At 32.5% G+C, this 16516-nt stretch overlaps 1 protein-coding gene across 1 annotated transcript; it reads left to right on the top strand.

Annotated features, from left to right (window-relative positions):
* The first annotated feature begins 7132 nt into the window (after positions 1 to 7132).
* On the top strand, positions 7133 to 9723 carry LOC131647147 (zinc transporter 1-like). Its single transcript, XM_058917062.1, has 8 exons — positions 7133 to 7264; positions 7360 to 7524; positions 7621 to 7784; positions 7877 to 7967; positions 8061 to 8114; positions 8201 to 8656; positions 8757 to 8909; positions 9472 to 9723. The coding sequence occupies exons 1-8, from the start codon at positions 7133 to 7135 to the stop codon at positions 9721 to 9723; spliced, it is 1467 nt and encodes a 488-aa protein (XP_058773045.1).
* The last annotated feature ends 6793 nt before the right edge of the window (positions 9724 to 16516 follow it).

Below are 16516 nucleotides of genomic sequence, written 5' to 3'. Positions count from 1 at the left end.
TAGGCAATCTCATTGGGTTCTATTTCTTTCATAAAGTTTAATTAGTTCTTTGATCTTCTTTCATAGAAGTTATCTTAACCCCAAAGTTTGTATATATAGTATGCGTTAAGCATCTTCATCCCCATAACGTGGAGAACACATTCAAAATTTAGTGGAGCCATTTTTCTAAGGGAGTAGAAGTTAAATTCTCTGCTCCAACAAGTTGACCAATTAATAGCGTACACAATAGATCCAGGATTATTAGTAAAATGCAAAATCATATGATTCATTGAAGGTTTAGCACCAAAAATATCCAAACTATGAATACATTTCCTTTTTATATAGAGCACTGGACTAATAATAAAACAAAAAGATATACTTCCTTGTCAAAATTGGTACCTTGTCATGTCTCTCTCGTTCAATTTGGAGAGAGTCCAAGGGCTTGTAACGGTAATTGAATCATTTCCATCTACAAAGAAAAACATCATCTTTTCAATTAACCTTCTTGATGATATTGAAGAGACAGATTAATAACAATCAGGCATGACATGTAATATATAATCTCGTTTCTATTGTTTAACAATTTCTGTTACCGTATATAATTCAAAGCTCTTGGGTTTTCTTTGCATAACAAAACTGACTGCGGCTGATTGCTTTAGGGAGTTAGTAGCTTGAAGTGTTGAGATTTCATTTATTGAAAGAATTAAACAGATTCAAATGTGATTAAATCTAGTAGAACATAGAAATAGATATATCATAATATCAGCACAAACAAGAGTTTACAAATATTATAATAAAAAATCAAAACCACAACAAAATAATCATATAAATTATAGAGTTCATTGACCAGAGTGATTAGATTAGATACAATAAACATAGCAAACCACAAATCATCGTCATATTGATAGTTGATAGATACAAATATAAGCAAACACAAGCGAGATGAAAAACAAATACAAGAAAAACAATCTTTCCAAATTGTGAAAAAGAAGCTGCTAAAGACAAATGCAAAAACCAGGTAGAATAGGTGAAGTACCTGAGACGGGAGATGGGAGACGGTGGCTGAACATTCTGACGGTGGCGATAGCGGTGGTGTTTATTTTTTGTTTTTTGTTTTTATGATTTTTCATAATGAACCGGGCTGGCCTGCTTGATTGCTCAACCCGAATAGTTATTGGGCCGAATGTGTTATAGTATATAACTAGATCACATTTTTCAACTACTTTTGACACCTCCAACTTGCATCCTCGAGACTCGTACAGATACTCTTATGTAGAAACTGTTGCGACGGTTTCTTTTATAATTTTAAACGGTTTCTTTTATAATTTTAAAGTATAATTGTTATTTATAAATAAGATTTTGTTAAACAGTGTCCTCAGGATAATGGTTAAGCATTTAAAAATAAAATTTATAAAGAATTTAATATTTCAATTTTTGAAACATTAAATACGCAGATTACAAAGATAAATTTACTATTTTTAAAGTCTTAACCATTGCCTTAAGGCTACTGGTTAGCATTTCTCGTATAAATATTAGAGATATTCAAGAAGTACAACAACCTTAATCTTAATAATTTAAAATTGAAGGTAGCACAAATGAAAATTTCTAGCCGACAAGTGGTTTCACCACCCATCGACACATTAACAATAAATTTAATTATAATTAATAACATGTTTGATTTGATTTTCGAAGTGACAAAAGTAAGGGTAATGTTAATTTGTTTCTTTGGAACACAAGTTAAGAACTAATTGAAGAAAGAATATATTGGAAACTGTGCATTAATTTTAATGAAAGTATAAAATTACTTTTTTTATTGTTTTTTTCGAGACAAAATGTCTACAAGTACGTTTCTTAACTTGTGCTCCAAGGCACAAGTTAGCATTACACTAAAAGTAATTTTAGCGGTGTAGAATTGATTTTCAATAATTTTGATGTGTTTGGTTCTTTTAATTGAAAGGAGAGAGAATAATAAATATTTAAAGATATAATAGAAAAAATAGCATTAATTATTTATTGGAATTATGAAGCGACTTATATTTAAATATAATTTTTTTTAAAACGACTTATAATAAAAAACGGAGAGAATAATTGATTATGTTGAATTATTTCATTTGAATACATTAAAATCGATTATTCAACACTTTTATTTAAATAATGTATCTAATCATAAATTAATTACATTAACTCAATTTTATTAAAATAAATTTTACAAAACTTAATTATTTTAAAAATAAATTTTGTTCAACGTGAATCTCACGCTAAGAAATTAACAACTACATTAGAAATACATTTCAACTAATATAAAGCAAAAAGTAAGAAACTAATCTTTATGAACGTTGTCCACAAAACCTTTTGCCTAATCACTAATAAGTACAAGAAAATATTGGTGTTTTGCCCTACAAAACTATTATTCTAATCACCAAATAAATGCAAAAAAAAAAGCATTATTTTCACAAGACATTGTAATTTAATTTATCATTTATTATCAATAAAAGAATAACTACTTAGTAAAAGAAATAGGAAAAGAATAAATACTCCAAAGTAATTATAATCTTTGAGAATTGCTCCATTTTAAGGATTACTCTCACACTCGAGAAAAATCAAAATTGTCAGTAGAATTAAAAAACGTATTTCGACCGCATTCACACACATTTCATTCGTCTTTGAGTTAGACTAAAATATTATGTCAAAAGCTGATACGGAAATGCAATTTCACATGACTTTTGGAAGTGTATTTCTGTAAACTACTACTGTACCAGAATGCAAAAATGAAACAGAAGCAAAAATATGGATAAATTAACACCAATAATTATTATGACATACATAGAAAATGAAACATTATATAGATAATCGTTAACGTAAATCGAATAATACATTTCATCAGCAAGTAAGACGTTTCAACATCTTTAAAATATCTTCGGTCGATCTCACAATCTTTGCATCCAACTAGATCAGGCATTTTTTCATAACAATGAAGGTGGTTTATCGCATATATTTCGCTGATTTGTGGCGGATTCATGGGTATAACCGGGAGCCGCTTGTTTGGTCTACTTGTACTCCAAATTAGTGGAAGGTTGTATGTGGAAGACCAAACAAATGATACCTAGCTCCACGTTGTTAACAATAATATATTTGCATCATTTATTGTTTCTATACCATTTTCATAACACTTGTCCTACGCCATTACTAATAATTTACCTGTACCATTTTCAAAAGGATCCTCCAACATTTTCCACACATATTTGGTTGGTCATATGTTGATATCTTCACTGAGGATATGCCACGTGCTTGTGCATTATTTTCGCTCAGAGGGAATCGGGCGATTGAGCCCTTCAAAGTGTATCTTGATCGCACTATAGCAGATGATATACACTTCTAGACGTACAAAGATCATTGTCAAACGCGTCCCTTGGATGACATATCCTTCTACTTTAGATGGTTGGCTTATGCGTCACGTTTGATATATCCACATTGAAGGTGCGTGAAACACACGAAAGTGGAGTTTGAATTGGGTTTCAAGGTTTAAAATCAATTTCTTCCCAAATCAAAACGCAAGAACACAAAAACAAAAATAAATAACATAATTATTTTAACAATTTTTATCCTAGTTCAATGTTAACGAAGTTACTCCAGTCCACCCGCTAAGGTGATATTGCCTTATCAATAAGGACTTAATCCACTATAACCAAACTGATTACAGAACCACAATAAAGACTATCTATCAATATTGTAAACCACAACAAGACTAACTGTCACTTGTCGCAAACCACAAAGACTAATTGTCAATGTCTTCTTAAGAATTCTGACTAAAGCCCCAGTCTCTCAAGGAACTATCAACTTCACTCGTGAATACAAAGTTTTTGTGTTTACAGAGTTGCTTCTTAAAAGCATATTACAAAAGTTTGAAACACAATCAAATAACACAGAAGTGTTAAGCAAGTATCGAACAAAATCTCACTTGCTGCAAGTTAACAAAGAAAAGTTCACTTTCTTGCAAAACTATACAGAGAAATAATCAGAGTGATTTGTGAAGCGTTTTAGCATAAGTTTTGTAGAGTTGATTTATGATGTACTTCGTCAGCCTCTTCAACTTCCAAGTCTTCTTTTATAGCTCAAGAAAAGAAGTTCATTGAAGGCTAGAATTAGAATACTTAATTCCAATTGCATTGTTCCAACAGTCAGGAGGGATTGGTAGACAGTACGGTACAGTAGTACTGACCTAGCGCCACCATATCCGCGTAGTGGAAGAGTATATACTACTTACTGTTTCCTCACGTGAATCCAAATTTGATCTTTATCTTCCAATCTTCAGAAGTTTCAGATAGTAGATGTTGAAGCATGTTTAGACGGACCAAAACATTGAGTCACCAGAACCTAAGTCTTAAGAGTCGTCGCAACTTGTTCAAACAGAACCTTGTCTTCAAAATCTTCAACACTTGGTCTTTAGAAGCTTTAGAACCCAAGTCTTCAAAACTTGTTCATTCAGAACCTTGTCTTTAGAACTTCAGCACTTGGTTTCAAATCTTCATAGTCTTCAGAACTTGTTCATCCTGAACCTTTTCTTTAGAACTTCAACACTTGGTCTTTAGAAGCTTTGTCTTTAGAATCTTCAAAACTTGTTCTTACAAAACCTTGTCTTCAAAATCTTCAGAACTTGGACAACAAAATGTCAGAGCTAGACGAGGCCCCAAAACCTCCTTCATGAGAGTTTCAATCATAAGGTTTATCACTAATGTTCATCAAAACCGTAGTTATAGAAGCATTCTAGAACTTGACTAAATATATAAACTCGTTGGTTTCTTCCAGAGTCGAAGTGTGTTGAATTCATAACCTGATGACGTCACACATCTTTTCTTCAAAGTCAGAACCTGTTGGGAAAAGCTACACACTAGATAGAAACCGTTAGAGTACTGAATTATTCTCTAAGATATCATATAACGTTATCATCAAAACATAAGGCCATATGCAGAACCAAATCTTGTTCTTACACTCTCCCCATTTTTTATGATGACAAAACCATGTATTTCGATGAATAATTTATATTAGGTTTAAATCACATAAAAGCATATTCAGAGTTAGTACAGAGGCTCCCCCCTGAACTCAAGACTTACAAAATGATTTTGAAGTATAAGAAGGTAGTAGGAAAGGAATATTTCCCTAGATACAATTTCATCAGAGTCTGGCTAGAAATGTTTGATTCTTCACCTTGGATCCTAGCTTGCTATCAAAATGCGTTTTCTTGACAGATATTGGTTGTACCTTGTTGACATAACTTGTTTGTGAATTTATGCTAAGCTTCATAGCGAGGTTCATCTAGAATCTTTACCATGTTCTGAACTTTCTGGCTTCTCAGATCTTTGATTAGTCTTCTGATTTTCTTCCAGAGTTTTGCCTGTCTATAAAATTTTAGTGAACTCTTGCAAAGTTCCTAAGTCAAACATGTTAGACGCAAAAATCTCTTTTGAAACGCAAATGTTTGGAATTATTTATGGAAATGTTTGGAATTTTACAGGAAAAAACTACTTGTCCTCATTACAAGTTTGATAGGAAATTTGGACCAAGCAAGATTTGAATTTGAGATTTTGAAGAGAACACATCCTCAAGACCCAAACTTTCACCACTAAGCCACGCACACGTCCTCACTTGCCTGGATTTTATCCTGAACCTTTTCAATAAACCATTATGAAAAGGGTCTTCTTCCACTCAAAATTTATAAATTTTAATTTGTTGGTTTTAATAAATTGGATTGGTTTCTCTTTCCATGATCCTTAATATTTATTTTAAGGGAACAACTTCTCTACCTATCATATAAAGATGAATAGTGTACATTCAACCAATCAAATGACACCATTTAATTTGTATATATTTAATCATTTATTAAATAGTACAATTGTTTATTATTTTCATTGTTTTTTACACTAAAGGCAACGTTAAACAATTTTTTGAGTTGAGTAAATAAGAATTCACCTTATTTTAAATCAACATAGAAAGAGAAACCAATCAAGTTTATTAAAATCAACAAATTAAAATTTAATAGTCGTGATTCATTATTCTCATAATAACCAAGTGTTCTCAATTGAGTATATATATATATATATATATATATATATATATATATATATATATATATATATATATATATATATATATATATATATATATATATATATATATATATATATATATATATATATATATATATATATATATAATGAGAAAACTTAATAGATTTACTAAGTAGAAACCCTAGACCTTTTACCATCGCAAGTATACTCAATCACTAGTGCAAAAATGACAATACAATTTATAAATTTACACCCATTATACTAAAAACGGGTGTAAATAAGACATAAGATGGCAAATTTGTAAATACAGTCTCATTTTTAGTATTAACAAGTAATCATGGACACCCTATTTTTAAAAAATGGGTGTAAATTAAAAAAAATATTATAATCAAGTGTTTATTACTCCTTTTTTTTTAATAACGGGCGTAAATAGGAAAAGTAAAATAAATTTAATTTCTGTAAAATAGTAAAAGTTAATATTTATATTTCTCTTCCTCCTTTCATTGAACCCTAATCACCATTTTTATGCTCTTAATTTTCACCGTGTCAACTCCAAATGTTTCAAACCTCAATTCCACATCCACCATGAATCATTCTTCCCAACCCGAAACACCACCACCCTCTGATTCCATCACCTCGTCACAACCCGAACCGCCACCACCGTCTGATTCTCTTCATCTTCGACTCGGAGCCACCAACCACCATCGTGTAACAAAAAACGACACCGTTTCGATCAATGGTTAAGGGTTTGCACAGCCAAGACCTCCCCGCCGATGTAGCACATGTCGTCGATCAGCTAGAGCGCCACTGCTTGGCTCCCGATGGATCTCTCATCTCCAAGCCTCTCTACAACGATCTACAACTCGTAATACTCTCTCAATGCTCTCTATGTGTTTGTTGAATTTCCTCACATAATTGGAAAATGAGTGCTTCATTTTATCATTAAAAACTCGACCCATTTTGTTAAATGTCCAATAAATTGAATAAAAGTTTGGTCGGTACTGAAATGTGTTGTTTGATTTGCAGGCTAGAGAGGAAATGTGCAGGGAACGACTTCGCACTTTGATATATATGTTTGGTGTGTGTGAATGTGTGATATCTACAGGTTGTTGCAAATTCTGTCTACTGAGGAAGATGTGTATCTTGTTTATGATCATGTTGACCTAAATCTTGAAAGATACATCACCAATCACTTGCCTAGCATTGCCACTTTCGAAAGAGTAACTCATCTTTATACTAAACTAAACTATTGTCTCTATAGTGTAATGGTGCTTTGTTTTATACCTCAGATTTCTTCTACATTTTGTGATTGCAGTGTGTTCTATATCAAGCTCTTTCGGGACTCACATACCTCCATTCTCACCACATTGTACACACCGATATCAATCCTTTTAATATTCTCGTTGAATGCCACCTAGATGATGAATCATTTCCTACAGTCAAGCTATGTGGTATTCCTGCACCCAAAACTTCTATTCATGTATGATACTTTCTCTTTTTTACATTGTTTAAAACAATCCAGGACAGTACAAACCATGCAAAATAATGCTTTTGTAATTTTGTTTTCAATTTGCAGAAGGCTCGTCCTAACTATACAGCACCTGAACTTTTGATGGGCTCAACCAATTACTCGGCTGCAGCTGATGTCTGGTCTTTGGGCTACATATTTGCTCACATCATTAAGCGCCGACCTCTGTTCAATAATTTAGACGAGCATGGGGTATTGGCTGAGATATTCTGGTAATTTCAGCAAAACACATTAACTATTTCTATGATATCTCTGCATGTAATAACCAAACAAAACTAATTAATCGGATATTTTCTATGTAAAGTTTGTTTGGCACGCCAACAGAAGAAACTTGGCCTAGAGTGTCTTCTATATGCAATTTTCTTCAAGAATTTAACCCTCCAATACAGCCAAAGGTATTCATTAATGTTCTGATTTTTATCAATTTTTTCATTTCATAAATTCAGGCCATCCAATAAGCAATGTATGGAAACTAATTGATTTTGTAGGACCTGGCTAAAGAGTTCCCAAGCCTCGGACCTACTGGTCTTGATCTTCTTTCGGTAACTCAACTGCCTCCTACACATTACTGTTTTCGTTTCTGAGGTCGGCCCTGATTTCCTATAATTATTTTGCAAACACTCAGCAGTCGCTAATGGTTGCAAGTGCAATCGGTGTTTGTATACCACTACTTGGTAAAGTGATACCTGCTTTAAGTCCTGAGAAAGATATATTTTTTGTCATCAAAGCTTTTGCTGCTGGTGTGATATTATCAACCGGTTTCATTCATGTGCTTCCTGATGCTTTTGAAAATCTTACTTCACCTTGTTTGAAGGAACATCCATGGGGTGATTTTCCTTTTACCGGTTTTGTCGCTATGTGTACTGCTATGGGGACTCTTATGATTGATACATATGCCACTGCTTATTTTCAAAATCAGAATTCTAAAAAAACACCGACACAAGTCGAGAATCATGAGTCAACCCCAGATGTAGAGCATGAAGGACATGTGCATGTTCATACTCATGCTTCACATGGTCATGCACATGGCCATGCTTCTTCGGAGACATCATCAGAACTTCTTCGTCATAGGGTTGTATCACAGGTAATAATTTACAATAGTATAAATTTATTTATTGACTGATATATGTTTAATTAATTCTAATTTGAATATATTGTAATGATTTGCTTTGATTTTGTTATAGGTATTGGAGTTGGGGATTATTGTTCACTCGGTTATAATAGGAATTTCTCTTGGTGCTTCTGATGAGAGTTCTAAAACCATAAAGCCATTAGTAGCTGCGTTGACTTTTCATCAATTCTTTGAAGGCATGGGACTTGGAAGCTGTATAACTCAGGTAACGTATATATTATGGAGTAATATATTAATCCTAAGTTAATTGTATAAATATATTTATCCTTCAGCTATAGAAAATGATTTAGTTCTAAAAAAGTTAGTTGAGGCCGTACAAAGAGACCATTTGCTTGGTTTGAGTCTGGTGTGAAACATAAAACTATAGTAAATTTAATGACTTTTCGTCAAAGTGATAAGGATGACACTTTAAGATATGATATGACTTTTTCAAACATTGATTTATTTATGAAGTTTGAAAATATAAGTACAGTTAACTTTTCATCAAAATGATAAGGATAAGACACTGTCAGATACTACTTATTTGACTTATTAATTTTTCGCGTATTCCTTGCACCCAAGTATTTTATGCATTTGTTGGGGTTTCCTTGTTTCTTTCTATAACATGCTTTCAAAAGATTCCAAACAACATTATTTTATAATCATAGATAAATCATGATTTGGATTGGAATTATCTTATTATTAATTCTTACAAATTATGTGTTAATTACATTTTAAAAACTGTCTTATTATTGTTTGCTGACTGATTGGATGTTCAATTATTGCAGGCAAATTTCAAGAGTCTATCTATTACGATCATGGGATTGTTCTTTGCTTTGACAACTCCGGTAGGGATTGGAATTGGCTTAGGGATTAGTAGTGTTTACGATGAGAACAGTCCAACAGCCCTCATTGTTGAAGGAATCTTCAATGCAGCTTCAGCTGGGATCTTAATCTATATGGCACTTGTAGATCTTCTTGCTGCTGATTTTTTCATTATTCGTATTTGGGATTCTGAGGTCGGCCCTGATTTCCTATAATTATTTTGCAAACACTCAGCAGTCGCTAATAGTAATACTATCACCATCGACTACAATTGCTTCATTCTGTTTCACTTGCTTATATGCAGACAGGAAATCTACTTAGGGAGTCGGACAAGGAATCCAGCCACAAAAAGACAGTAACATCACTGGCCAAATCTGCTGATGGCTCACATTTCTTGACGGGCTCCCTTGATAAGTCTGCTAAGGTATCATCACCATCATCATCATCATTTCAATTAATTTTTTATCATGATATTATTGCAATACACCTAACCAGTTTCCTTTCTTTTTTGCAATATTTATGGATATCTTCTGGCTATTAATTAGATTTGGGATAGCAGAACATTGTCTCTAATCAAGACATATGTGACAGAACGCCCTGTCAATGCAGTTGCAATGTCGCCTCTCCTTGATCATGTATGTTTGTGTATTGTGAATTACTTAATATAAATTATGTCATGTCATGGTATTCCTATTAGTAGTCTTGGTAATATATGCAAGTAATACTGGTTGTTCATCTTTATTTGATTAATTACCTCATGTCTCCCTTGACTGCTTTGAATAAAGGTGTCCTATTTATTTTGTTTTGTGTTGGGGCAATTTGATACAATGCATTGCTAGCAATAATGATTGGCACTGCCTAAGTTTTCCCACACTCACTTTTTTATTGTGGTGAATAGCAATAATGATTGACAATCCAATCTTGATACAATAGTCACTAATGCAACGAATGAGTGAGACTTCCGACTAAAGACCATCCAAATTCAAGAGTTATGACTCTTATTTATGAGCCAGGAACTAAGAATTGAGCTGCAAAACCTGCCTTGAGAAAGAGAGCACAATATTGATTTTTGGCAATTGTATAATAGTTCTGATGTGTTTTCTTTCCATTCTCTTATTGTTAGGAATTGCAAGAGTAATTACATGGTCAATATTCAAATATAGTTTTAAGTTACATCATTGAAAAAGCTAACACATTTTTATCTGAAATAGAAAAACATAACAAAATACATTTGTTTCTATTATGCAGAGAACAATGAAGCTCATCTTGCTTTGGGGACTACCCTGTTTCATAGCGGAATGTGCATACAACATATGATCAGCTTTGAAGGTACAATAACGCTAATAATGTTTTTATTTTATTTTTATTTTTATTTTTATAATAATTGAAAATGATGGTGTACATTAACTTTGGTTGTTGGTTGTAGATGTATTGAAGGAGTTTACTTCTAAGAAATGCGGTAAACTTGGGAAATTGCTTAAGGAAAGTGGTAATCATTGGGTTCAGATGAAACACAAAGATTCTAGAGCACCGAAGCTAACCGTCAAGCATGGCGTAAAATTATATATGAAGAAAGTGTTATGACTTAGTTAAAATATAATTTTTATGTGTATGATTTTATAATACTTGAAATATTTGTCCATGATTTTGTATACTTTTTGGTTAATATTAAAAATATTTTGACTTAGTTAAAATATGATTTTTATGCGTATGATTTTATAGTATTTACAATATTATGACTGAAAATAAAATATAACTAAATGGTGTTTATGAAATAGGGTGTAAATAAATATAATTGTTCATTTATAAATGGCGTATTTACACCCGATTTTTACTAAAATAGGGGGTAATTAAGAACATATTTACACCCGATTTTTATTAAAATAGGGTGTAATTAAAATATAATTAAGCTCAATTACACCCGATTTTTATTAAAATAGGGTGTAATTAGGGTGTAATTAAAATGTAATTAAGCCCAATTACACCCGATTTTTATTAAAACAGGGTGTAATTAAAACGTAATTACGCTCAATTACACCCGATTTTTATTAAAACAGGGTGTAATTAAAAACGTAATTACGCCCAATTACACCCGATTTTTATTAAAACAGGGTGTAATTAAAAACGTAATTACGCCCAATTACACCCGATTTTTATTAAAACAGGGTGTAATTAAAAACGTAATTACGCCCAATTACACCCGATTTTTTATAAAATAGGGTGTAATTAAAAACGTAATTACGCTCAATTACACCCGATTTTTGTTAAAAATAACGGGTGTAAATTCGTTAGACATTTCTCACCCTGTGGATATACACCCGATTTTTATTAAAAATAATGGGTGTAAATTTAATAAAAAACGGGTGTAAATTAACATTTTTGTACTAGTGAATGGTATTAAAAATATAAACTTGATTATAATAAACACTGGAAAAGTTCATGTATTATATATACGAATATTTGATCACAAATAAGAAGTTATACAAATTTAACATCATGATTTACAAAACAGAACTCAACAACGAAGTGACCAACAAAACATCTTTATTTAACAAAAATATCCCGTGACTAGACAGACCCAGGCACCCAGCTATATATACAGCAAGAGTTAACTCATAAAGGATCCCAAATCTTTGAATTTGACCCAACTATTTTACATAATACTAAAAATTAGACCAAACTAGATAAAACTGTGTCTTTACATTTTCCAAGCAAGTTTTCACCGATTGACTGCGACATATTGCTGCAATAAGCTTCCTCCCAAGTTTCAACCAATCTACAGCCGATTATCATAATGAAGATATGTTCACTAATCACTACCAAGAATAAAATCAAGAAAGATGATTAATATAAAAGCAAGAATAAAAAATTAGATCAAATTTAGGCAAATAGTAATTTACATGCAAAATGAAGAGGTGTTTCTTAATACTACAAAAGAAAGCTTGAAGACAGAATTAGAGAGTAACAATAATATATATCAGAATATAGTGGAAATGCATGAAGGGGCCCCTTCAGTCCAAGACATGACAGTGACGACTGAATGCAGCTCCCGCTTCGTTGGATCAGAAGCACACACACAATAACACTATATAACATGTTGTGAACTCTTGAACCAACGAGTCAGCAGCTGAATCTCAGCCATCTTCTACCGTCTCGGACTGGACTGAAGTGAGCCCCTTCAATCCTCCCTTCAAACATACTTACACCACCATGCCAATAAAGCATGAGATTTCAACCATGCAGAAGCACAAAAACATCTTGTACAATGTACACAGCATGAAACTTTAGGATAAAGATAACATGAGTTTACTCTTGTTTGGCTAGGGCAAGGTATTCTGTGAGATGAAAATAGAAGGACTGGGATGTTTAAATAATACTACTATAATAGGGATGTGATAGTAATAATATTAATATAAAATATATAAGTGTAATTTGTAAAGATGGGAAATCTAGAGGGCAGGGTAATATAGAGATTTTGGAGCAGGTATGAAATGATAATGGTGTTGAAATTAATTGAGTGAGGCCTTTTCAATTTCATTTCAATTCCAGAAGACAAGTCTTATTGCGCGCAGTACGTAGCTAGGTAGTGCAATCTAATCAAACAGCTGGATGCATATAGCTAGGGTCAAGCTAGCCAAGCTATGTCACTTGCATTGCATTTGCACAAACTACACCTAGCTATGTGTTCAAGATTTATACTATATACCTTTCTACCTTTACATTATTTAATAATACTTGTAGTATTTACTAAAACAGCTAGCACTGCCACTCATAGTACTACTAGTACTAGTTAAATGAGAGTGGGAATATACGAGTATTATTAAATATCATTAAGCAGATATAATGGTATGTTTCAAAGCTATGCTACCGTAAAAATTGAGAAGCTGCGAAACTAAGCTTTTCCGTTAATGTGAAAGTTTGCCGTGCTTTTGGTAATTTCAACAAGTATCCAAACACATTATAAGTAGATCTGTTAAAATGGACCGTTTCAAAGCTATGTTACCGTGAAAATTGAGAAGTTGCGAAACTAAACTTTTGCGTTAACGTGAAAGTTCGCCGTGCTTTTGGCAATTCCAACAAATATCCAAACACATCATAATTAGATCCGTTAAAATGGACCGTTTTAAAGCTATGCTACCGTGAAAATTGAGAAACTGTGAAACTAAGCTTTTGCATTAACGTGAAAGTTCGCCGTGCTTTTGACAATTCCAACAAATATCCAAACACATTATAAGTAGATCTGTTAAAATGGACCGATACATGAATCCTATATTTTATTGTATGTTGGGTTATAAAAATTATTAAAAAAAACGCAATTCTATCTTTTTGGTTCAGCTATTGGGTTTATGTTAATCATGGATCGGGTTGGCTTCGCACTGACCTATTAATAATATATTTATAAAATAATGTTAATTAATTTTGGAGAAAAAATTTAGTTAAGATATGATTGCATAAGTGTGTTTTAAATAAAAAGAAAAGTTAAAAGAGAATAAAAATATATTTTCAATATGATGTGATTAAAAAAATGTTGTGAGAAGAAGAGAAAGTTTGATAAGTATTATAGATAATATTCAGTTCCTTTATACTTTTACATAGATATCTTCGTAGTATTCGTGCAACAGAAGCAACAAACATAACTAAGAGCACAATAGCTAAGGTTCTTCATAAACCTCAACATTCAGGATGTTAGAACATCTGGTATAACATCTTGCACTCAGCAGCATAAGCGAAGTAACAACAACAATCAACAGTAACTCCCCCTAAATAGTTGCATACAACAAGCAACTAAACTAAATTCTTCTAATTAACATATCAAGACATGTGACATGCAACACTCTTTACTCCTAAAAAAACAAAATAGGAAACTAATCCTATTGACGATTACTGACACACTATACTCCCCATTTTTAGCCAAAAGTTGACAAAAATAAAGCGAGTGTACAAAAACACATACTAGAAAAAAAAACGACATTTTTTTTTTGTATTTTTTAACATAAAAGACACAAAACAACAAAAGAAACTACCCAATTCTCCCACTTGAGTCCTTGTAGTTGATCCAATCTTCATTAGCATCTGAGTCAGAGTCTTAAACATGATTTTTCTTGAAGGACTTCATCTTTGACACATCTTTCTTCTCTATTACTGATGCTCTAGTAAATGTTCCAACATTAGAATCAATCTTCTTTGGATTAGTATTCTTATCCTTCTTGGCTTTCAGCAGCATATCCTTTTTATCCTCGGCATTTTTGTTTGATTTGCTCATGTTGAAACGCAACTTGAGAGGAGGAATAACCAATAAGATTTTTAAATGTAACGAGAGTTACCTTGATTGTAACGATTCCTTGCTTGTAACGTAGCTCAGTCAATGAGAGAGTGCTTGAAAGACATTAAATCATCCTTTGAAACAGTGCACCACTTATCATAAGAAAGAGATACTCTTTTTGTTCTCATTTTTCTCTTCCCAAGCATTGACTGCTGAAAACAAATGTTCGAACATTAGAAATGACATTCTCTATGTCATTGGAACATGTTTTTATGAATTTGTACGCATCACTAGGTGTAGGAGGAAGAAATGTTGTTGACACGCCTTCTAGATAATTATTTCTAAGTTTCTTCAACAGTACAAAATTATCAGATTACCCTTATAACCTGCAGCAAGGTCCTTGAGTAGGAGATGACCAATAAAATGCTCTTTGATCAGGTAAGCACACTGACATCCTTGAATATTTGGATTTAAACCATTTTCCACAGTAAAATTTCAGGACACTCTGTTGGATATTGTATTCCTCTGGCATCTAAAACACTTGAGAGTAATACTCTCTTAGCATCTAAAACACTTGACCAATAATTTTACTCCTAAAATCACCATAATTGAATATTTCATCTTTGAAATAATAAGTGATACAAACTCCAATTAATGAATTCTTTTGCATAAATAAGCTGAGCTTTAGAGAAAACATTGTTGACTTGAAAGTTATCTGATTCAATGCCTTATAGCTCTTTAGAACCAGTCTCACTTTTGGAGTGCCAATCTATTTAGATGATGTTCCAACACCTGTTTGTACATCAGGCCCTTTCTTCATTATTGAACCATTGACTTGGGTTCTGGAGTATTCAAAAATTCTACTATCAACAGTACATCCTTTTGGTATCTTTGAAGGAGATGATAAAGATCTTTGATTTTTCTTTGTTATGGATCAATAAGGTCATCCTTAGAAAAATCATCAACAACCTTTGTTTTGGCAAGTCTTCCACCTTGTATTGACTATATTGGTCACATGATAGGAAGTTCTAGAACTTTGTCAACAGTCTGATGTTACCACTTTTGGTATGACATCTAGGCTTCATCTTGCTTTTGATCATTAAGCATGTTGATGAGCAGGTTGATTCTTGAGGAACCTCACAAATAATAATTGTTTTTGGACTTAGCTCCCTCACCAGTCTTCATTCTTCTTATTAGTGACCAGACAGTCCTCTTTATTGAAACTTGTCTTTGTACCTTGGTCCCACATCTAGATTATGTATATCACATTAGTTCTTTAGCAAGAATAAGAACCTTATCAAGACTAGAACATATTGTCCCATCTAGTTTCTCAATTTTCTCCATTTTTTGCATCATTGCCACATAGACATGAAAGATAGAGTGATACATATAGTTCATAACTCTTTTACTCCAATCATGTGTCTGGAATAACCAGTGTCAAAGAAGATATACCAGTCTTCTTTTATAAAATAAACTTTAATGGAAATACCTTCCTTGAGTTTTATCCTTTGCTTGGTGAACCTTTGGGATAGACATATGTATGTAGAATAAAGTGGCCTGACATGCTCATCTTTTTCCACATAAGTAACAATTCCAATTCAAGCCCATGTCATTAGCTTAAGGATTCTGATGTCTGGTATAATGCTGAAACATGTTAATTGACATCACTGACTCAACTCTTCCTTTGAATGAAAGCAAATCTTTGTTGCTCAAGATTTTCTTTGCTTGTTAATGCCTTGAAAATT

Source organism: Vicia villosa, linkage group LG1, assembly GCF_029867415.1.
Source record: "Vicia villosa cultivar HV-30 ecotype Madison, WI linkage group LG1, Vvil1.0, whole genome shotgun sequence".
NCBI lineage: Eukaryota > Viridiplantae > Streptophyta > Magnoliopsida > Fabales > Fabaceae > Vicia > Vicia villosa.
The sequence above is the reverse complement of the archived record's forward strand: the minus strand, read 5'-3'. Positions and strand labels throughout refer to the sequence as shown.